General features: G+C 45.8%; 1 protein-coding gene across 5 annotated transcripts; it reads left to right on the top strand.

Moving 5' to 3' along the window:
- Positions 1-21: 21 nt before the first annotated feature.
- On the top strand, positions 22-21,529 carry DRAM2 (DNA damage regulated autophagy modulator 2). 5 transcript variants are annotated; one of them, XM_036015361.1, is made up of 9 exons: positions 38-126; positions 2,247-2,297; positions 6,938-7,082; positions 10,846-10,913; positions 12,439-12,578; positions 16,728-16,905; positions 17,764-17,846; positions 19,227-19,319; positions 19,848-21,255. In XM_036015361.1, exons 3-9 carry the CDS (start codon positions 6,952-6,954, stop codon positions 19,953-19,955), a joined length of 801 nt encoding a protein of 266 aa, XP_035871254.1. In that variant the 5' UTR covers positions 38-126; positions 2,247-2,297; positions 6,938-6,951; the 3' UTR covers positions 19,956-21,255. The 5 variants fall into 5 exon arrangements, with proteins under 5 accessions (XP_028358556.1, XP_035871254.1, XP_028358558.1 ...); XM_028502757.2 differs by lacking the exon at positions 2,247-2,297 and adding an exon at positions 588-799 and having other exon boundaries at positions 48-126; positions 19,848-21,529; XM_028502755.2 differs by lacking the exon at positions 2,247-2,297 and having other exon boundaries at positions 22-126; positions 19,848-21,529.
- The last annotated feature ends 208 nt before the right edge of the window (positions 21,530-21,737 follow it).

Here is a 21,737-nt window from a genome sequence, read left to right as displayed (position 1 = left end):
CGCGGTGAGCGCGCCCCGGGGCCCGCCCTCCCTGCTCCTGTGCGCGCCCCGGGCCCCGCCCCGTCTCCGTCCAGCCCTCAGGCTCCGGGCCCCAGCGGTCAGCCCCGGCGGGCTCATCCCCCCAAGGTAGGCCGAAAGGGGGATGAGGAGCGTCCCCAGCCCTCTCGTGGGGTGTGTGTCAGAGAGTCGGGAGTGTCCGGCAGGCCGGGGACATGGGCGCATCCCGGAGACCCCCACCCCTGGGGCGGGCGTGCGACTCATGTGGCAGCTCTGCTGCTTCCAGAGACAACACTGTGGGAGGCGCGGGAGAGGGACCCGGTGGTGGCCGCGGGAGGGCTCCAGGGTTGCCGGGGGTCGGGGGTGCTTGCAGGCTGGGCTGCGGTCTCCGCCCCTCACCTTTCCGTCCGGGTTCTTGGTCTCTTGCCCCCTCCCCCACCCCCGCAGCCCAAGCGCTGCCAAGCTCCTCCTCCCGCATCTTTTCCTGGCCCCCGGGCGAAGCCGAGCCCTGGTCTTGGTCCAAGAGTTTCGCGCCTCCGGAAAAAGGCAGCGATCTAAATATGCAATCTCCTGGTTTTGTTTGTTTTAAGTGGTTACAGAGAACATTCGCCCCTGTCCTACAAAAACTGAGGTTGAGGACGCGTTCCAGTTGTCATTCCTGGACTCAGATTCCTCGGTGGGAAGGTGCGGGGAAGGTTTGAGATAGAGATCTGCGGCGGCCGTGTGTGTTTACGCGAAGTTCAAGTCTACTGAGCGCAATTCTATCGTGGGGCCGGTGGAGGGGTGAACCCAACACCGAAAGGTAAAGGCAAGTCCTGTGTATGCACAACAGGGCTGTACTGTAAGAGACATGTGAAAAACACAGAAAGGATGTTTTCCAGATCTTCCAGATACTAACTTATTAATCAGTTCCCAAACGCAGTTCTGTAACTTGCAGTGCATCATCAGATTCTCCCGTAGCTCCCTGTAGTATTTGATCTAACTTATAAAAAAAAAAAGTTGCTTAATCTTCTAGACTCTGGGATTTAGGCATTATAAGAAAATTTAATTTGTCAGAAGGCCAAGTTAGAGCTTAAAAACAGAACCGTTTTCTGCTCTGCATGGAGCCTTCTCTAAAGGAAGCGTGGGGCTTGCTTTCTTCGCTTGGAATACCCCGAGTTCTCTTATCGTTTTTTAGCAGCCACCACTTAGAGGAGGCAGCATAAGGGGTCCATCTTATTACCAGTGGCATTTAAATATTTATGAAATTAAAAAATTGTAGCATGGACCATCAAAGAAAGCAGAGGACGTAGGTGAGAGATGCAAGAACATTTTGTGGAACATTTGTGGTCCTGTGGGAAGGTTATTCCTGAATCTTTTCAAGGATTTTTAAAGGTTTCTTACATTATTAACCATTAAACTTCTTATTTTGCTTGGTTGGCTGTTTGCCAGCCTTGCTTCCAGCTTTCCAGTGTGAAAATGCAAGGGCAATACTTCTCTTGCTCACCTAATCCGTGTATGTGAATTGCTCAGGTATCATTAGCAAACTGGGCAACCATTTCAAGCCCGCTTCTCATCTAAATTGTCCATTGGAACAACTAGAACCCCCAAACCTAAGGAGATAGGAACTCAAGATGACCCATGTATACCAAGAATTAAGTGCTTTTCCCCACCCCAGTGGCTAGTTATGGTTGTGCAAAACTGATGTTAGCTGTCATTATTATATATTTATGTTACCTTGGTTCTACTCTAAGGAACAACTTTGAGATGGCTACTTTACAAATCAGAATATTATAACTCACAGAAGCTAAGCAACTTGCCTGAAATCACACAGCTGGGACATGATAAAGCTAGGATTTGCACTTACATAAATCTGATCCCACAGCTATGTTCTTTCAGTTGGATCACAAAGAATAGTGCTTTATCTTGCTTGATAATGAGCTATTATTCTCTCCGAGTTTTTGTTTTTCCTTCCATAGGGGAAACTCAGTAGTTTTTTTCTTTTATCTTTTTTGAGGTTAATGAAAGGTGTCTAATATGAGAAAGGATTAGAGAATTGATATTCTAGACTTAAAATAGTTAATTCTAGATGGTACAACATCATTACAAAAACACACTAATATCCACTCTATAGGAAATACAATCTATTAATAATGCTATAGCATAGTGTTCTGCCCATGAACAACATTGGTGCCTTGACTTGAAATTGTACCTTTTTAAAAGCATGTGAGTTGAAACAACCTCTAATTTGCTTTGTATGTGGATTTCAGGATATACAAAGGGGCAGGTTTGGGCAGATTTGAAGGCTGATACTGAAACAGGTATTTCGTCTTTTACATTCTAAAAGAGGAACAAACATCCATTGACCACCTGTGATACTATGTTATCCGTATCACCTATTGCATGCATACATTATGTCATTTAGTTCTTCAGTAAACCTCATGAAGTGAGTATTGTTTTAGAACACTTCACAGTTAATAGTAAGAGCTTAACATTTATGTCAGCAATGCGTTCAGTGCTTTATTTGTGCTATATCAGTGCAGTTTCAGCAATGACTGTCCAGCACAGCCCAGTAGAACTTTTCCCTGAGAAGGGAAATGTCCTCTGTCTTCATTGTCCTGTGTGATAACCACTAGGCACGTGTGTCTTTTGATTACTGAAATTTTAAATTTTATTTTAGTCATTTGAAATTTTAATTTAAATAGCCACATGCAGCCACTATCTACTGCATCGGACAGTGCAGCCTTTGCCAATAATATTATGCCCATTTTGCAAAGGAGAAACTCGTTCAGACAAGCAGTTTAATGAAACTTGCCCAAGTTCATACGATTTTATAAAAACAAGCTTTTGAGCAGAGGGATGTTGCAGGGAGGTTCATTTGGCGGTGCACGTGGAACAGATGGAGGGGAAGGAGGAAGGCAGTTAAGCCGAGAGGACGGAGACTCTAACTCGGCTGGCCACGCTGGGAACTGCGGGGGAGAAGGGTTGCAGGTGACTGGGGGTAGAATCGCCACCACTTAGTGGCAGCCGTGGGGGCTTTGGAAGAGAGAACCTGCGGTTACTTGGAGGTCTTAGAATCTGGGTAACCTGGAAAATGATAATACTGTTTACTAAAATGGAAAAATCAAAGACCTTTTGGGGGTTTAAGAGGATTTGGTTCTGGCAGTTTGTTCATTCAAAAAATATTGGTTGAGTGAGGCCCTCTGCTACGCTTAGGTAGAGAAGTGGGGTCCCCATTAAGGATTGCACCCACTTAAGACGCCCTCCCCACGTGCATCCAGTGGAGGACAACGAGCTGTGAGAATGTGCAGATCCGGTGTCCTCTTATGCAATGGCGATTATTTCCAGATGCAAAGGGATTAGGGAAGGTGTGGGTGGAAGATGCTATTTGAGCTCCATGCTGAAGACCAGGAAGGATTTGGACATGCAAGAAAGATTAAATGAGGGAGAGTTTATGTTTCTAGCCATGGGGTGGACAAAATGTTTTGAAAAATCCCTTTTGCCAAAACACCTAAATGCTGGATAAGTTATGTGAGCCTTTGGAATGCATAGCAGGTCGTGCAGGAAAGAAAGGGAAACCCCCGGGGGTAAGAAGGTCAGAGAGCTGAGCCCTGAGTAGTCAAGGAGCAGTGTGTTGCCTTTGGGGACATTTGGCTGGCAGCAGAAATGAAGCCCGGCGGGGGGGGGAGGCGGGGGACAGGTGATGGGCTCCGCCTGCTCCCCACCCAGGGTACAGAAAGAGGACTGTCCGCCTCGGACCTCCCAGGTGGACAGTTTGTAGAGGCAGCGCTCTTGGGGGAGTTTGTGTAAATTAGGGTGTTTCAGGGGGTGACTTTTTCATAACAAGTAAAATGTAAATATTCCTACCTGAACTTATACAACTCATGGCCTTGCACAAGCCCCTTCCCGCAACATTATCCAGAACCCTCAAAAAAAATCTATACAAAATCAGTGAAAGGTGGACTAGGGAAAAATATCTCCATCTCGGCAAAGGAAGATCACAGAGAAATGTATTCATTTCCGCCATAGCTCCAGGTAGGGGAATAAAGGTACCACCTGAGAACAGAAACCGTTAATGACATGAGATGTCAGACCTCGGTCCTTGAGTTCAGCCTAGAGAAGAATTCAGAGCCCAGGAACTCAAGTACAAGGGAAAGTGTACTTAGAAAGTTTCTTTCTAAGTGGAAGTAGGGAGCCCTGGAAAAAGTGAGCCAGCTGGGCTGCACGGACTCGGGAAACAAGTTATGGAGGAACAAGCAAAAGAAGGAACCTTGGGGCCTAGAAGAAGGGACATGCGCTGGGCCTGGGGGGAGTACAGAGTTCCTGGAGGCACCTCTCCTCACCCGCCCCTTCCCCCAGAAACGTGCCCAGGCCCTCTGGGCGTGTGCTGGGTCCTTCGTCTTAAGGGCTTTTATCAGGAAGTCTCTGGGGGATCTCAGTAGAATATTCACCAGCTTCCCAGCTGTGTCTCAGGGTCCTGGGCTCCACTGGTTGGTCAGCACCAGGGCAGGGATCATTTGTCCTGGTGTCAACCATGGCCGTGCTCCTCCTGGTCCCGCTGCTTCAGAAGCCTGGTTGTGGGGGCTGGTGTGACTAAAACTCTGTCTCTGTGGTCAGCAGACCCCAGGCTTTGCTCCTGCGATTATTTGATGCAGGCCAGAAACTCACTGTCGTGAGGACTTAATGCTTAAGGAACTGGTCATTCAGGGGCTTGTATGGGAGTACCACGAGGCTTCCCCCCAGCCCCCTTGTTCCTCCTCTAAAGGGGTCTGTCATGTGACCAGTGATGTGCAAGGGGAGGAACAGTCACCCCAAGGGTGAGGTCCCACGCTGCAATACTCGTCCTCCCAGTTCTGCCTGCTGCGGGGTACCCAGGGCTGCCCGCCCCGGTGACCTTCCTGTTGGTCCCGCCTGTTCAAGTCCGACTCCCTGCTGGATCAAGACCGCAGGGCCCGCCCTCCCTCAGACCCAGGATTCAGATTGACATGGGCTAAAAAACCTGGAAGCTAAGAAATTAAAGTTGGCCCAGGCTGGCAGTGTGCCAGAGTACCTAGCAAAAATAAATACCCTCCCTGGACTCATCACCCTTATCGCAGCCTCGTAGGGCCCTCTCAGCTGAGCTCAGCACCAGACACCATCAAAGTCACGGGCAAGGCCCCGCAGAACCAGCGCATGGGGCGCTAGAGTCCTGGGGATTTCAGGCTCGAATGATCAGAAGCAAATCCATATAACGTTTAAAGACATGAAAGGAGACAAAGATTTTGGAAGTACTGTACTTCAAAATGTATGGAAATGGAGAATTATTGTCCCCGAAACCTACGCCGGGGAAAGCACTCTAGGGATGAACCTGGGGATTGTCGTGGTGAACTGAGGAGATAAGAAAATCGGTGGACTGTGAAGGCCTGACCAGGGAAATAGAACAGGAAGGAGGTTATGGTCATTCGTAGTGGAATTATTCAAATCAAGCCCATAAAGGTGACAAAGGAAAAGAAGCTACCTTGGCAAGATTTGAATATACGTGTTTAGCAACAAGTCAGCTGATGGGGTAAACGGCAGGTACGAGTCAGAAACGGCTGAGGTTTCATTATTTGGAAAGTCAGTCGGAGAGGAGGAAGCAGAAAGCACTGGCGGGCGGGTGGGGATAAGCTTTGTGAGTCTTTACAAAGTTCGTGGGAAATACTCAATTTCAGTCCGTTCAACTGTGAGAAGATACTCCTCCACACGTGAACTTATTTTCCCATGCCTACGAGTAATTTCTTACAACTTGAAGGTGGTTCTATATTTATTTTAGAAAGTGGCGTGCACAAAGAGACAGTTGTGTGTTGTAATTCGCAGTATTGACCCATTATTACTTCCCGACGTCCTCAGCCCCGAGCGGGAGGGAGAAGGCGGTGAGGTGTGGCCCGTGTGTGTTTAGGCCCTCTCTTTCCCCTTTCACGGAGGAACTGGAACCGTGATGGCGAACAGGACAGTTGGTTCCTGCTCTCACAGAACTTCAAGTGTAGTGAGGAAGATGAAACCGAAACAAGCAAGCAACAGCCAAGTGTGCAAGCGTCCTGGGGGGAAGGAGAGGGTGCTTGTGCAGACAGAGCGGGGGGACCCTTGGCTGAAGACGAAGAGCTGAGACTGGAAAATGTGCAGGAGTCCCCCGTGGCCATGGGCAGGGCGGGGGGATGGCACCGTAGTCTGCTGGCCCAGACAGCACCGTGCGCGTGAAGGTGCGCACGGGAGCGTGGCGCGTCTGGAGATCAGGAAGGAGTCTGCTGGGGCTGTAAGGCCTGGCAGTTGGTGGTGGAACGGAACGGCCTGGGTTTGGGCCCTGTCTCCACTTCCCCTTGACCTTGGGCAGTTCTCTTAACCTCTATAATTTTGCAGTGAGGAGTACATGTATTTAAAGTGCTCAGTACCAAAGTTGAGATCAGACAATGCAGGGACCTTCTAGACCACGTTAAGGAGGAAAGAGCCTTTAAAAGGAGACAGGGGAAGCACTGAAAGATTCTTCTTGGGAGGAGAAGGTGGTCAGATTGGTGTTTTAGAACTAGAAGGATCATCCTGGTTTGAAGCGCCATCTAGATCGGCTGTGGTCCAGTCTAGAGGGGGACCGTTTAGTAGGCTACGATAATGAGCTGGCCAGGAAGTGGCGGTGGTTTAGGTGGGGTGGCGGCAGCGAAGATGGAGAGAAGAGGTGGATTTTGAGGACATTTAGGAGGAATAAACAGTACTTGGTACTTGATTTTGTGTGGAAGGATGGGAGAGAGGTTTCTGGGTGTGGCGAGTGGGTGAATCTTGGTTTCATTTACTGAGAAGCCGAAGGGGAGCAGGTGTTGGGAGATGTGTGCGGGGCGATCTCAGAGGGGAGCAGCTCAGGGGGCTATGTCCAAGGTTGGGGGAGCGGGTGGTTGAGGTGGAAGAGATGAGATGCTCGTGAATAATCCCGTCTGATTTGTTTTTTCTGCTTCAGAAGACCTGTTTGAGATGTGGTGGTTTCAGCAAGGCCTCAGTTTCCTCCCCTCGGCCCTTGTGATTTGGACGGCGGCCGCCTTCATCTTCTCGTACATCACCGCCATCACGCTCCACCACGTCGACCCTGCTCTGCCTTACATCAGGTCAGCCCCCTGTCCTGCGCAGGGGCATGCGTGTGTCTCATTCACAGGCCCTCGTTGAAGCCAAGGTGTAACCATTAGCATTTTAAAATTCAGATTTTATGTTTGGCATTGCAGCGATGAGAAGGATGTAATAAGGAGGGTGCCTTTGGCTCTCCCCAGGTGCCGGAGAAATGTGGACGGAGAGGGCTAAGATTCAGTGGGGGAACTGCTCAGTGAGTCGGGGCACTTCAGTGCCTTGTCCTCCAAACAAGTATTTGAATCCATCTGAGCAGGTAGAATTGGAGTAACTTCACCCTAAAATGCAGAAAATGCTGCAGATGACAATAATAATATTAAAAGATAATAGTAATGAAGAACATTTTTGGATCTGCTTACTGTGTACAAGGTAATGTTTTCAGCATTCTTCGGGTCTTAAGCAACTGAGTCCTTATGGCCATGCTTTGTGGTGGAAACTATTACCCCAGTTGAGGAAATGAGGTCCAGGAAGGTTCAGCGATTTGTCCAAGGACACATGACCCAGTGAGGGAGGGAACTGAGATCCGATTTCACTGCTCTGTCTGACTCCGGGGGCCATGCTCTTGGTTTTTAGGACATGTTGCTTAGGTCCTCCTGGCTGACACGTTAGGTATCAGAACTTGTTCGCAATATTTTCAGAATTTCAAAATTATTGGTAAGGATAGGTCCTCAGTTTTATGTGTGTCTGTAACCTTTCTCCCCCAACTGGGAAGGCCGTATGTGTTTACTGTAACAAATTTGAAACCATGCCGGCGCGACGATAAAACGACAAGTCAGCAGCCTCCCTCACCCATCTCCCTCGAGTTCCTGCCTCCGCACCATCGGTCGGTGCTTTGGCGGGTTTCCTCCCAGAGTTTTGGGAGGTGTTGGTGGTGGTGGAGTTGTTTCATTTATTTGCTTACCTTCTGAAAAAATAGCCTTTCCAATACACAAAATAGTAAACTTTTAAAGGCTGAGAGGCCAACGGGCAAATCTGTTTTTCATAAATGTGAGGAAGAGACCAGGCTGTTCCTGTCCCACTCGTTTGCACAGAGGTGTCGGGCGGCACAGAGAATACCAACAAATCGGGGGCCCTGGGGGCAGGTGTGCAAAGCCCAAAGATATGTCTTATTTAAGGTTCCAATTCCAGGAGTCATTTGATTCGTAGTCCCCAGTGTTTGCTACCCTGCCAGAGCACACGTCGCTTAAAGAGCCAGGTCATTCTTCAGTAACTCCAGAAGAAAATGCATAGAGAAGGTTGGTGAGGGTCCTGCGTTTTTATTTCCCCTTCCAAAACTTGCCTGCTTTCATTTTAAAGAGTTTTAAATAACTTGAGAGGCCCTCTCAGTTCTTCAGTTTCAGTTCCCTGCTGGTCCTGCATGTGATTTCCTGGCCAGCAGTCCCCTGGGCACTTCCTTTCCTGTCCCTGTCCTTTTTTCTGCTGGTGAACTCAGTGTTATTACCCTAGGGTCTTGCCCCAACATTATAATATATTTAAATTCAGCGGTACATACTTTGAGCTCTGTTAAGCTCATTTCCTTCACCTGAAAAATGATTAAGTTAAGCTAGCTCCTTTCCGTTCATAAACCCTAACTACAAGGTTTGCTACAGCTGCCAAGGACATAACCAAACATAAATTTCACTCCCAAGACAATTCTGCAAGTTGGTTTCCGGCGTCCCCTAGGTTCGAGGGGTGGGTGCCCCGGTGGGTGCGTGACACTGGCCCGTGAAATAAAAGATGAAATTACTAGAACTTCCTTTGTGTATTTTTTAAACCTCAAAATACTTAAACTTAATATGTGTCTAATAATACATATATTTTGAAGTTACTCGATCAGACTTTTTTTGTAGTGTGTGATCAAAAGCGTGTGCTGGGGTCTGGCTGGCGTAGCTCAGTGGATTGAGCGTGGGCTGCGAACCAAAGTGTCGCAGGTTCGATTCCCAGTCAGGGCACATGCCTGGGTTGCAGGCCACGGCCCCCAGCAACCGCACATCGATGTTTCTCTCTCTCTCTCTCTCTCTCTCTCTCTCTCTCTCTCTCTCTCTTTCTCCCTCTCTTTCTCCCTCCCTTCCCTCTCTAAAAATAAATAAATAAAAAAAACTTAAAAAAAAAAAAAGCGTGTGCTGACCCCTGGGTGGATGGCTGTGCTGGAGGAGCAGTGGGCGCTGTTCTCATTTGCAGGCCGGTTTCCCTCCCTGTTCCACAGCCAGGAAGGAGCCGCCTGGCCCCGGCCCACTTGGAAACGCACGCTTCTGTTTCCTTTCTGGCTAATCCAAACCAAGAACATCATTTGGAGCGCAACTGCTAAAATTGCGCTGTTTTTTCTGATAGGAGTAGTACATATATGTTATCCTTGAAAAGGTGAAGGGTAGAGAGAGCAACAGCAAAAAAAACCCCCAAAATCCCCACTCCCTGGAGGCGATCAAAAAGTAACAGAATCTTTTGTATCTGATGATACTTTGTAGAGGAGGCCTTCAGATTTATGTCTGATACTCTGCTGTTCTTGAACGTAATCCAAGTGTTCACCGAATTTTCCTGGTGCCGTACCAGAAACGACTGTACGTTCTTACCTTTATTCTCATTAGCGTCCCGTTCGGGATCCTCACTGTCTCTTTCCCGCAGCATTTCAGTTCGAGGCCGACAAAGGCTTTGCCTCCCTGGGCCCTGCGGCAGCGGAGGGAAGGGGAAGGCGCACACACGCAGCGTGTGCCTGCTGCTGCGGTGGCTGTTTCACACGCGTGGCCGCAGGTTCAGTTCTGCCCACTCAGTGAGGCTGGGAGCAGACTGGTGGCTCCAGTGGGCAGACAGGCTTAGGAAGATAGAGGGACACACCCAAGGCTCCACCCTTAGTAGCTGGTGGGCTGTTAAGCTGGGCCTGCGTGCGCCAGGGCTCCCCAGCCTCCGGGCTGAGGACGGGTCTTCCGAGGTCTGTCCCCGGTCACCCCATCGCACCCCCCATTCCCACAGTAGGATAGCAAGCCGAGCTCCCCTGAGCTCCCCTCATCCATCCACAGTTGGCGTAAGCTCCGCCTCCTGTCATGTTCCCCCCTCCCCCGTGTCCCCCAACATCTTCCACAAAACTGGACCCTGGTGCCAAAAAGGTTGGGGCCTGCCAGCGTACACCTCACTGCCCTGAAAGACAGGCATTGCAGTGCATCGTAGTAGCTGGTTTTAATACAGGCCTGGGCGGAAGGCTGTGTGAGTCAGCCTTCTGCTAGAGGAGGGGTCAAGGCCATGGGGAGGTGGGGCTCTAAACTGGTCCTGAGTAGAAGCCCCAGGAGGCTAAGGGCTTTGTCTTCTTTACTTACCACTGCATTCCTGTTCCCAGAATGCTGTGTGGCACATGGTAGGTGCCTGATGAATATATTTTAATTAATTAGGAAGCGATTAGATGTTAATGAGTTCCAGGCAGAGTCAACAACAACAGATAACAAAAGACCAAGTTGCGCAGTGACCCGTGACGGTTAGAGAACATTCGGGAGAGACAGGTAGGCGTCTGCCTGACCGAGGTCAGTGGGCAGCACATTCTCAGCACTCGGAGGGGGCTTTTCGTCCGTTTACGTTGGTTTCTGTTACGTGAAGAAAATAATCTTAAGTGATAAGAAAAAGTGAACAAGGCAAATGTTGTGAGCTCGAGTGGTCATGCTCTGTTATGAAATTATAGGAAGTGAAGACGGGTTTGTAAAAAGATAAAGGACTTCAAGGAACCACCGTATTTTCTCATCCCTGAGAAGGAATCCACAAGCCTCTTTTTTTTTTTTCTTTCAGTGACACTGGCACAGTCGCTCCAGAAAAATGCTTGTTCGGGGCAATGCTGAATTTCGCCGCAGTGTTATGTAAGTATGAGAGAAGTTTTAACCACCAAAATGTGTAGCTAAATTGCCCCTTTTCACCTTTAGAGGGTATTGTGCTACTTGTTTTACTTCTTAGTTACTAAACTACACTTGAGGGAATGTTATCACTAAATGATCAGTCATAAACACATTCCTTTGTAAAGAAACAATTTCTAGAATGCCAAATGATGGAAAATCTTTAAAAAACATCATAGGACTATTTGACTACTCACTCGAATGCAGTTGCAAAGTATAACCCAGTATTCCTGGAGGCCTTGGGGCCTTACATCTATTTCTTAAGCAGCCAGGAGAGGTCAGAGCTGCACACACTGACCGCAGCTAACCCCAGCGAAGTTCCTTTGGGGTGAGTCATCGAGAAGCTGGAGAATGGCAGGGGAACCACATTGGATTTTCGAGTGATATTCTAATGTCCAAGGGGTGGAGTTCTACAGTTTCATGTTGCTCTTGATTACTTATTTCTTGAACCAAATTTTTATTAATGGTTTACTAAAACATTGTTTTTTTAACCTGTTGTGATTGTTTTAAATATTTGTATTCTTTCTTTTTTTTTTAAAGATTTTATTTATTTATTTTTAGAGAGGGAAGGGAGGAAGAGAGAGAGAGAGAGACATCAATGTGCAGTTGCTGGGGGTCATGGCCTGCAACCCATGTACCCTGTACCCTGGCTGGGAATCGAACCTGGGACACTTTGGTTCCCAGCCCGCGCTCAATCCACTGAGCTACGCCAGCCAGGGCTAAATATTTGTATTCTTTCATACAAAGTCAAAAATTACAGTCGAGTAAATGATTTAACATACAGAAATTCAGCTTTTCACTAAAGTTTTTAAAATATCAATAGAAGCTACATTCTCTATACTTTTGAGTTGTTTGGTAATATGTTTGCAGTGGAAAGCTTGAGTTGGCCCTTTCTTGATTAATAGGGAGGGTATGGTGTTTTCACCTTCTGTGGAAATGCTACGTCTGCTTGAGGCAAGTTGTAAGATTTTGAAATGAAATGAAATGAGAATGAGGCAAATAATCTTGTGGTAGTTTTCACCTGTAGGCATTTTATCCATATTCTAGAACTGATTACTTCAGACTTCAACATTAAACATACAAAGATTTTGTTTTATATAACATTTATATATAAATAAGTGTTATATAATGTTATATAACATATAACATTCACCACAGATATCTGAGATTTTCAGAAAACACCAAACTTGCATCTTAAATTTTATGCTAAATATTAGTAGATATTAAACCAGCCCCACCCCCCAGCCCTGGGAGCGAATGGCCTGCTCAGTTCCATGGAGATGCCAGTGGTTTTATAAAGCAACCTCAAATTTTCTTTAAAGTCCACAGCTTTCTCTTATTTGGGGGGGGGTGACGGGGTTGGTCATCTCTCAGATTAACTTTACAAGGAAAACCTATATTTCTGGATAGCAGTGACCTTGTGAACTATTTATTGGCAACTTTGTGTCTTGATTATTTATTAACTCTTATCTTTTGGATTCTCTCTTCCCAGGCGTTGCTACCATTTATGTCCGTTATAAGCAAGTTCATGCCCTGAGCCCTGAAGGAAAGTGTGTCCTCAGATTAAACAGGGCCGGCCTTGTACTTGGACTGCTGAGCTGTTTAGGCCTTTCTCTCGTGGCCAACTTTCAGGTTTGTGTTGTAACCCGGCCTGTTTTCCTGAAGTACCTAAACCCCGAGCATTCAGTTACATGCTGACACTGTTTCTTTTTCTTAACGAAACAGAATTCACTGCTTTGAAATTATTCAGCCTTTTTAGAGATAGCTGCATCCACAATTAGAAAACTCCATTCTCAATAATCTCTTGGCCAAATATAAAGTATTCTGTCTTTTTAAGGATGGACAGGACTCTATTAGACTCTTTATTACTACTTAGTTGGAGATTACTCCAAGGCCAGAGATAATTGATGTAAACCTAAGTGACACAATTACAGATTTAAGCTTTTTTTAAAAATATGCCTGGCGAGGGACACGCCTGTATGTGTTTTGCATCCTGGTTCCGACGTTCCCATGGACCACCTGCGTTCCTAGGTGCCCCGCCCCCAGGTGAGGAAGCACAGGAACGATCTGGAGCTCTTTCAGGTTTTCTCGGGCACTCTTAATGCTCAAGTAGCAGTCCGCCTTCACCAAATGTTTGCAGACTCCCCGCGTTCATTTCTCCCAGCGTTCTTCCAGATGAGTCTTCGCACTACTGCTTGTTTCCTGGGCCTGTGGTGCTTTTTGATTGATCTCTCTACAGTCTTTGAGGTTTCCGTTTAGATGGTTGATAACCTAGTTAGACATCTGATAACTAGTCAGACATAAAAACACACATCATACAAATATGTATATTAGAGGCATATTCTGTCTCTCTTATGCAGAGTTCTCCCTTCCTGCAATGTCTGATGGTGCTTTCCTGTTTCTCAGTGTCTTAGCAATGGCTACCACTAGGAGCCTCCGTAAGTACAGTGCAGGTGGATATCAGGGCCGCGCTTGCTGCTCTAACAGAGCCCAGAGCCCCAGCGCCTGTTTCATACACACATGTGTCCAGCGCACGCACAGCGGAGGCATTAAGAAGGCGAATGACTCAGAATGGGGTTGGAGAGGTAGACAGCGGCCCGAGCACATAAGACCTTTGAGTAAATGAAGCAGCTTGGCAGTTTATCACATTACTTTCTCTCTCCCGCAATTGTATCTCTTCTCATGTAACGTTAGACCTGGAGAATTTTGAGGAGGGAGACAGCCTCATTCCGCATCATTCCCCTTACTCCTGTCTCTATCATATGTATAATGGAGACGTTAGTAAGGGGAATGGTGGTGTCTTTGTGACTTCAATAAGGCAGGTTTACCGAACTCCATCCCCTGTGTTGTCTCTGCTGCTGGGCCTGCCGCCACCCGAGCCCAGCCCGATGCAGGCACCTTCAGCTCTCGGTGCCGTGCCGAGCCGAGCAGACCCCTCCCCGGGGAAGTCCTTCCTGTCGGTGGACCTGCTGCTGTGTGTTTCCAGTTCTCTCTCTGCGTTCTCCAAACGGAAATTAACTCTTACATAGCGCTTATTATAGTCTAAATTTAAAATAAGTGTGTTTTATAAGTTCCGTTTTCAGAAATTTTACTCCAATATACTTCTCCATTACTTATGGGCGCAGTGGTTTTGTCCACCAAAGTTGTAAAACTCTGGACAAACATGCTCTCATTAAATATTTAGTCACTAACTTACTGAGAGGGGCCAAAGGGACTGAGCAGAATGAATAAAAAAATCTGCTATCACTGTAGTTACCTGCATTTAAAGTGACCTAATAATTATAATACGGCGTTTGAAAAATCGGACTTAAAAATACAAATTTAATTTCTTTGAAGAAAAGTAAGTATAACAGTAATTAGTAAAACAAATACATGGTAAGTGTACTCGGTGCCTGCTTAGAGGAAGTTCTCTCTTCCTAGGAAACTCATCCTCAGGGAAACCTGCAAGGGGTAAGGAAGCGGAAGTCTATATTAATTTCCTAGAACTACCATGTAACCGTGCACCACAAAGCAGTTTCACACAACTCCGTTCTAATAAAAACACGGTAGTAAGTGCTCTCTGTTCTTTGTCGTTGCTTTCTACTCCACAGGATGTGGTTCACAGGGCTTTATGGGATCACAGCGGGCATCAAACGGGCCATGTCTGTGTTCAGCCTCATCAGTTCATGTGGGAATAGTTTCAAGGGGAAGATGGTGCGGACTCCGCCGACCAGTGGGGTCTGCGGCGCTGTAGGTGGGACCAACAAATTCACACCAACTGCATGGCTCTGCCACGCTCTGAGGGAGAGAGCACCCGGCCCCCGCCTGGACAGGCTGTTACTGCTTTTCGGGGAGCATTACCTCAAGGAAAGTCTTCATTCTTCTTTGTCAGGCAGTAATGATCAAACAATAGATAACATTCAAAGAACTCTGAGGGCTTATTCTGAGTCAGGGTCAGTTAGCTAAAGGGCCATAAAACTGGGAAACATTCATTTCATGCTTGGACCCTTATCAGAAAATTGAGGGCTCTGCATTCTTAGCAGAGCAGGTTTCACAGGATTTTCACATTTTACGCATTCTTTCTCAGGCCTGATCGCCCCAGGGAACCTTCTGTTCCTGCCCAGGGCTGCACTGCCCTCCGGCATTGTTTCAGGCTTAAGTCAGGCAGGGAAAGAAAGGCAGCCAAGAGATTAGGAGACTTGCAGACAGAATGAGGACTCGGGCTATGTCAAAGCCTAGGGGCGAGGGTCCATCACCCCCTTTTTCTATAGCCCCTGCCAAGTCCTTCCCTGAGAGACCCTTCATGACCATGCCTGTCTTAGGTTGTCCCTCTCTTGAGGAATGTTACCTGTCACTGGCTAACCAGTCATCTGCCTGGGGTCAAGCAGGGTGAAGTAAAAAGGGGCAGAGGCAGGGCCCCTGTCAGGAAGATAAGTTTTGTCTCCTTAGTGCCTTATGGTCCCCAAGATCTTTTTACTCAGCCTTAGCCATGGGGGATTGCAGCTTCTGAAACCAGACAGGATGGTTCCCAACAGGAAAACTTTACCCATATTTCTGTTCTTAGCCCTAAAACAATTAATTTCATTTTTTGCCTATGTTTACTAGCCTTTTTGTATATAAAGGCTACATAATTATGAACAAAGAAAATATTAACATTTTATATTACAATTTATGGATGCTGAATGTTTTTTTTTCTTTGTTACACAGGGTGGTAATAACGATGAGCTTTTTTCTCTCCTTAGTGCTCATAACTTACTGCCAGTTTTAACACCCAAAACCATGTCAGAGTCTCTCTTTCTCTCTCCAAAAGGAAACTAATGACTTTGGCAAATAAATTGTTATACTTTACTTCTTCACACTAGAAACGGTCTATGTCTTCAACCACAAAAATGGACTCTGTGTTTGTGGGTCAGCACCTTGATTGTAGAATGAGGCAACCGAGCCCCGGCCTCTCTCTGTTCCCTGAGTCAGAAAGTCAGACCCTCTCTGTCAGGTGCCATGCTGTGTGCCCCCCCCCCAACCAAGTGGAGCGCACACAGGGTCTGATCAGACAGATGGGGTGGCTTCAAGGAAGGCTTTTGACTGTAGACCCTTTAGAGAGCTACGGCCATCACGTTTTAAGCAGCGGGTGTTATAGTAAAAAGGAATATGTAAATGCTTACCGATAGGAAGAGTGAGGTAAAGGAGAAAAAGAATTACAATTTATGATAATCCTTTGTTGCATAATTCTGAAAATCAATCCAACTAGAGCCAAGAGGGCACGTTTTAATTTCTTGAGTCTGTAAATTGCATTCAGATTTAAATTGAACCTTTCTTTCTATCCCAGTATTCTCGACCACCCTAGTCCTCTCCACCTTGCACTCTCTTTTTTCTCACCCTTGTCAAGCATCTAACATACTGTGGAATTTACTTATTTCCAAAGTGCATTATTTATTGTTCACACAGCTTCACTCGAATGAAAACTCCAAGGGCCATATTTGTGGTTGCTTTTTTCACTAGTGTACGGGGATACTAAACAGTGCCTGACATACAAAACACACCTAAAAGTGCAAACACATTAAATGGATGAATAATGACCATCGTATTTCCAGTCGTGGCCTATGAACTTGAATGACCACAGTCCACACAGGTTTATGCAGAATACCATGAAAGAAAGTGAGCCCGGGAAGTAGCTAGTGGAACTGGCAGGGGCTTTCCACGCAGGGAATGGCCCAGTGAACTCGCGGGCTCGCGCTGGCAAGCCCTGCGCTGGCCGTGTGCGCGCAGCTCCCTTCACATTCTGTTTCTCCCCGCGGCCCTCAGAAAACCACCTTCTTCACCGTGCACATCTGCGGCGCCGTGCTCACCTTCGGCATGGGCTCCCTGTACATGTTTGTGCAGACCGTCCTTTCCTACCAGATGCAGCCCAAGATCCACGGCAAACAAATCTTCTGGGTCCGCCTGCTGTTGGTGATCTGGTGCGCAGTAAGCGCGTTTAGCAGTATCCTTTGCTGAATGCGTGGCTACACTGGGAATGGAACTGAATGGTAGGACTTAGGTGAACACTGTTGTCAAGTGTAAGCAGTCCTTTCGTGGGTAGTGAGATGCTTGGGTGAGCGACCCTAAATTCAAGGATCTGAGAGATGTCATTTAAGTTTTACATAGGACCTGAGTGACTGAGCTAGGAACAAACATAACATTTAGCCTACTCATGCTCACTTCAGAGATGCTGTGGGTGAGATAACGTCTTCCCTGAGGGCAGTTGTGCAGCAGAAGCTTGGGACAGAAGTGCCGGGTTACTGGGCGGGGGAGGGAGCTGGCTGTGGGAACGTTTCATAGTGAGCCTCTGGGCACGTTCGAATTCTACCGCCGTGTGATGTGAGGTCTCCAAGAAGATGGGTTTGGACCTTGGAAATGAATATATGAGTAATCCTTTTGGATTATTTATTATTACTATTTTGAGAGTACATTTACAAAGCTGGGGACAGTGAGACAAGAAAGTGCTTAGGGTAGAAGCAGCAACAGGAGGGAGGCCGAGGCGGGGCTGCTGGCAGCTCACCGAACAGTCGGAGAAAGGGGCCTTGGAGACAAGTGCGGAGGGTTGGCCTGAGACAGGCTGCCGCCGTCCGCTGCTCCCTGGGCGCGGGTCTCGTGGGGACCCCTGGAGTTCAGGAGATGTGCGGAGGGCGGGGGGGGGGGGGGGGGGAGGGGGGGGAGGCGAGGAGGAAGGGAAAGGTGCAGCCGTGCTCTAGGGAGGGAGACCCCACCCCCTTTGGGCCTTTACAGCAGTTTTTGTGTTGGATCTAATTTAAACTTACTGCTTCTGCCTGAGAATCTTCCTTGACGGACATCTCCCCAGTGCTGACCTGCTCATCACTCTTGTACAGCGGCAGCTTCGGCACAGATATAGTACAGAAGCTCCACTGGAACCCCCAGGACAAGGTAAACGTCTCGGGTCTAAAAGGCTTCGTTTTCTATCACAGATGAGTTTTGACGTGTTTTTCATTTCATCACCAACAATGAAACATTTTCAGGGGAACCATCAGTCACATATTAAGATTATTTTCTACATATGATTGAGTTTATGTAAAATTATGTATATTCTGTCTCTTGTGGTCTGTGGACATTTTCAAGACATGAAAAGAATTGCGATGGCAGAGTTTTATCAGAAACGGACTCCTCAAAATAAGGATATAGTAATAGTATACAACGTACCCAACAGAGATCTTCTGTTATTAGAATACTTGTCTTCTGAATTGAAGAAAAATGCCTTTTCCCACTTTTTATTTTATGTGTATTTTCATGGACTCTGCATTTGGGTTCCATCATATGGTAGACATCTGAACAGAGACCACGAGAAAAAAAGAGAAGGGACGTACTAAATAGATAACAAAATGAGTGTATGTTTTCACAGACCACTCAGTGGCATTTTATTTTAAATTATTTTGAAAAAAAATCAGTTCTGATAGGACATGTTTGTGAAAATGAATGATCGAAACAATTTACTTGCTTCTGTAAAGTATGCTCCATATATTATTTAGTGCTTTAAAAAGAACAGTTAAGTTTATCAGAAGCATTGTTTACTCGAGTTTTGATTTGTTCCAGTTTTGGGTGAATCTCTGGCTCTGGGAAAGCCAGTAGCTTCTTGACTGTTGAGTAGGAGATCTGTTCCATCCCAGTTATTCAGATGGGACCGCTCCGCCCTCTAGATAGAACTGTGACAGCCATGTCATTTCGGACGGCCTTCCTAAAGTCTGCCTTTCATTCTCAAGATACATTGAAAAAAATTAAGGATTTATAAGTCTTAAGGGTTTTTTTTTAAGATTTTATTTATTTATTTTAGAGAGGGGAAGGGAGGGAGAAAGACAGGGAGAGAAACATTAGTGTGTGGTTGCCTCTCATGCACCCCCTACTGGGGATCTGGAATGCAACCCAGGCCTGTGCCCTGACTGGGAATCAAACCAGCAACTCTTTGGTTCGCAGACCAAAGCTCAGTCCACTGAACCACACCGGCCGGGGCGGGTTTTTTTTTTTTTTTTTTTTAAGATTTTATTTATTTATTTTTAGGGAGGGAAGGAAGGAAGAGAGAGAGAAAGAGAGAGAGGGAGAAAGAGAAACATCAATGTGCGGTTGCTGGGGGTTATGGCCTGCAACCCAGGAATGTACCCTGGCTGGGAATCGAACCTGGGACACTTTGGTTCCCAGCCCGCGCTCAATCCACTGAGCTACGCCAGCCAGGGCTCGGGTTTTTTATTTGAGAGAAATTATAGACCATTTGAATGAAATTTCACAGAACTATTCTTTTTTTCGTTGCCACTCAAGGGCTATGTGCTTCACATGATCACCACTGCAGCTGAATGGTCTATGTCATTTTCCTTCTTTGGTTTTTTCCTGACCTATGTCCGTGATTTTCAGGTAAGAAAACACAGAACTAGATTTATGTGGTCTAACTTCCTTCAGGTGGAATACAAGAACTTTCTAGAGGCAAGTCTTCACCCTTTCAAAAAATAACTTTCTGAGCAGCGATGCCAGAAGAGAAACTTCTCAGATGGATTGTTTCTCTGTTTGCAGAAGTAGTGTATTACTAGCAAGACTCGGCTTTGGAAATGGGGTTGTAAAATGATCACAGTGTAGAAATCCTTTCTTGGAATTTTTATCAACTCTTGCCTATGCGTACGTTGGCCATCCCCAACACTTAGTTTTACTGATGCTTCATAGAAACGAAAGATAAATGAGCAACTTCTGAATAGAGAAGCTTGGTTTTGCCAGCCCTACTAGTACTGCAGGTGGTGCCTTTGGCGGCACAACAGCTGTCTCATTCTTGTCACTCATTAGAATTGATTTGCATTGCTAATCCCAAAAGATATTCTTCCGAACATGCTGAAAATGTGATCTGTCATGAAAGAACAAACTTCTATGTATGATTTTTCTTTTCTGTTCCAGAAAATTTCTTTACGGGTGGAAACCAGTTTACATGGATTAACCCTCTACGACACGGTTCCTTGTCCTATTAACAACGAACGAACACATCTGCTCTCCAGAGATTTCTGATGGAAGGATAACATAATTCTGTGATGATTATCATTCTCAGGGATTGGGAAAAGATTCATGAGTTACTTTTGCTCTGGAATTTCCAACCAATTAATCAAGGCTGACAGTGACATTGACAGGTTCTGATAATCAAGAGATGTGAATTAAGCCATTTTATAAATTATTTTAAAGGATATTTTCAAGAGGATCATGTAAAAAAACATTTATGCCTATACTTTTTTTTTAATCCCAGAAAATAAAACCAAAGGACTAAAGCACTGTAGATTTTTTTTCTTCTACTTTAAGTGAAACACCAGAAATGCACCGAGCAGTCTGCAAAACCCAACATTTTGTTTTAGAAATGATTGTAAAGAAATTCTTTTCCCTGGAATCCACCTACAAAGGGAAGCCAACCTGAATTCTCCTGAGCACTGTCATTGCTTCAGCTTCGCACAAGAGGTTTTGGGGGTGTTCACTCGGTTCCTGCCACGAGGTCAGATCCTGTGCCAGCTGGCCTGTCACACGCCGTTGCAATAAGTTCATGAAGCTCCGTCTCTGGTATGAGATTTTAATCCAAAATGAGAGAAGTAGCTACATTTAAATTTACTCCAATCATGTTTCACATAAAACAAAGGTTAGTGTTCATTCACAAGGCTGAGAAGTTTGTGAATAACAGCAGATCATTAATAAAATTAGCTTAAACTGCAGTCAAGAGCTTTTTAGACCTTTCTTTAGAGCAAATTATAATTACTTGTAAAAGAAGCCTTGAACAGGCAAATATTGAGCCTTTTTACTGGAATGTGATCTTTGTAGAACTCAAATTCTAAAGGACAAATGATCCGCCCAAAAAAGCTAGGTGCAAGACAATTGTGATACATCCACCAAGACAACTTTCCATCGCTTTGGTCATGCAAGAGATTGAATAGCTTCTGCCCGAATCCCTGTCTACACAGATAAAGAATGGTTTACAGATCCCAGATAAAATTCAAAAGAAGAAAATGCTCATCTGAAGATATCTGGTAACAACCTGGTTTGTACAAGAATCCTTGGAGAAGATGAACAAGATTTATCTTTTTAGGAGAAAATGGTTCTACAGCCAAGATAAAAGATGGTGAAGAACAAGCTTTCAGTGTAAGAGGAAGCAATTTAAAGGAAAATGGTTATATGGTGGGGCCAGAGAGCTTGGTCGTGAGTAAGGTGCTAGAATAGGACTGTTTCTGAAGAGTCCTGGACTAAGACCAAATGGAATGAAATCCTGTTTATATCAAGCATTAGTGAATGTGGGTGACATTTTGATAAACATCGATTAGCATCACTAGAAAAAATATGGGTGTGAAGTTTAAAAATTGTTATTATGTCTCTGCAAGTCATAGCGCAGCCACACCTGAGAAACGGCATGTAGTCCTGATTGCTGTATGTCAAGGAAACTAATTAAATCACGAAGACCACAGTTTGGTAAGGGGAAAATCGATAGCATCAACATTCATGAAAATATAAACTATGTGTGGGTGAGAAGACGCAGGGAAGAATGTGGACTTGTATGTTTGTACTAGAATATTATGTTAAAGATACACACATTAAATTATTTTAAAATAAAAATGTTACTTTGATCGTGTTTTAATTCCATTGTTTAACTTTTATCCTTAGAAATAACAGGCTCAAAATATTAATAAGTTCAAGAAGGGATTATAATTAGAAATTTTTGAATATCTGTTTATCCATCACCTTAAGGCTTAAGTAATGGAAGATACCTATATACTCCCTCAAAATATACTTGTGCTTTGCCTCCACTGTCAGACACAA

This window comes from Phyllostomus discolor, chromosome 14 (assembly GCF_004126475.2).
Source record: "Phyllostomus discolor isolate MPI-MPIP mPhyDis1 chromosome 14, mPhyDis1.pri.v3, whole genome shotgun sequence".
NCBI classification, from domain to species: domain Eukaryota; kingdom Metazoa; phylum Chordata; class Mammalia; order Chiroptera; family Phyllostomidae; genus Phyllostomus; species Phyllostomus discolor.
This window is presented reverse-complemented; position numbering and strand designations above follow the sequence as displayed.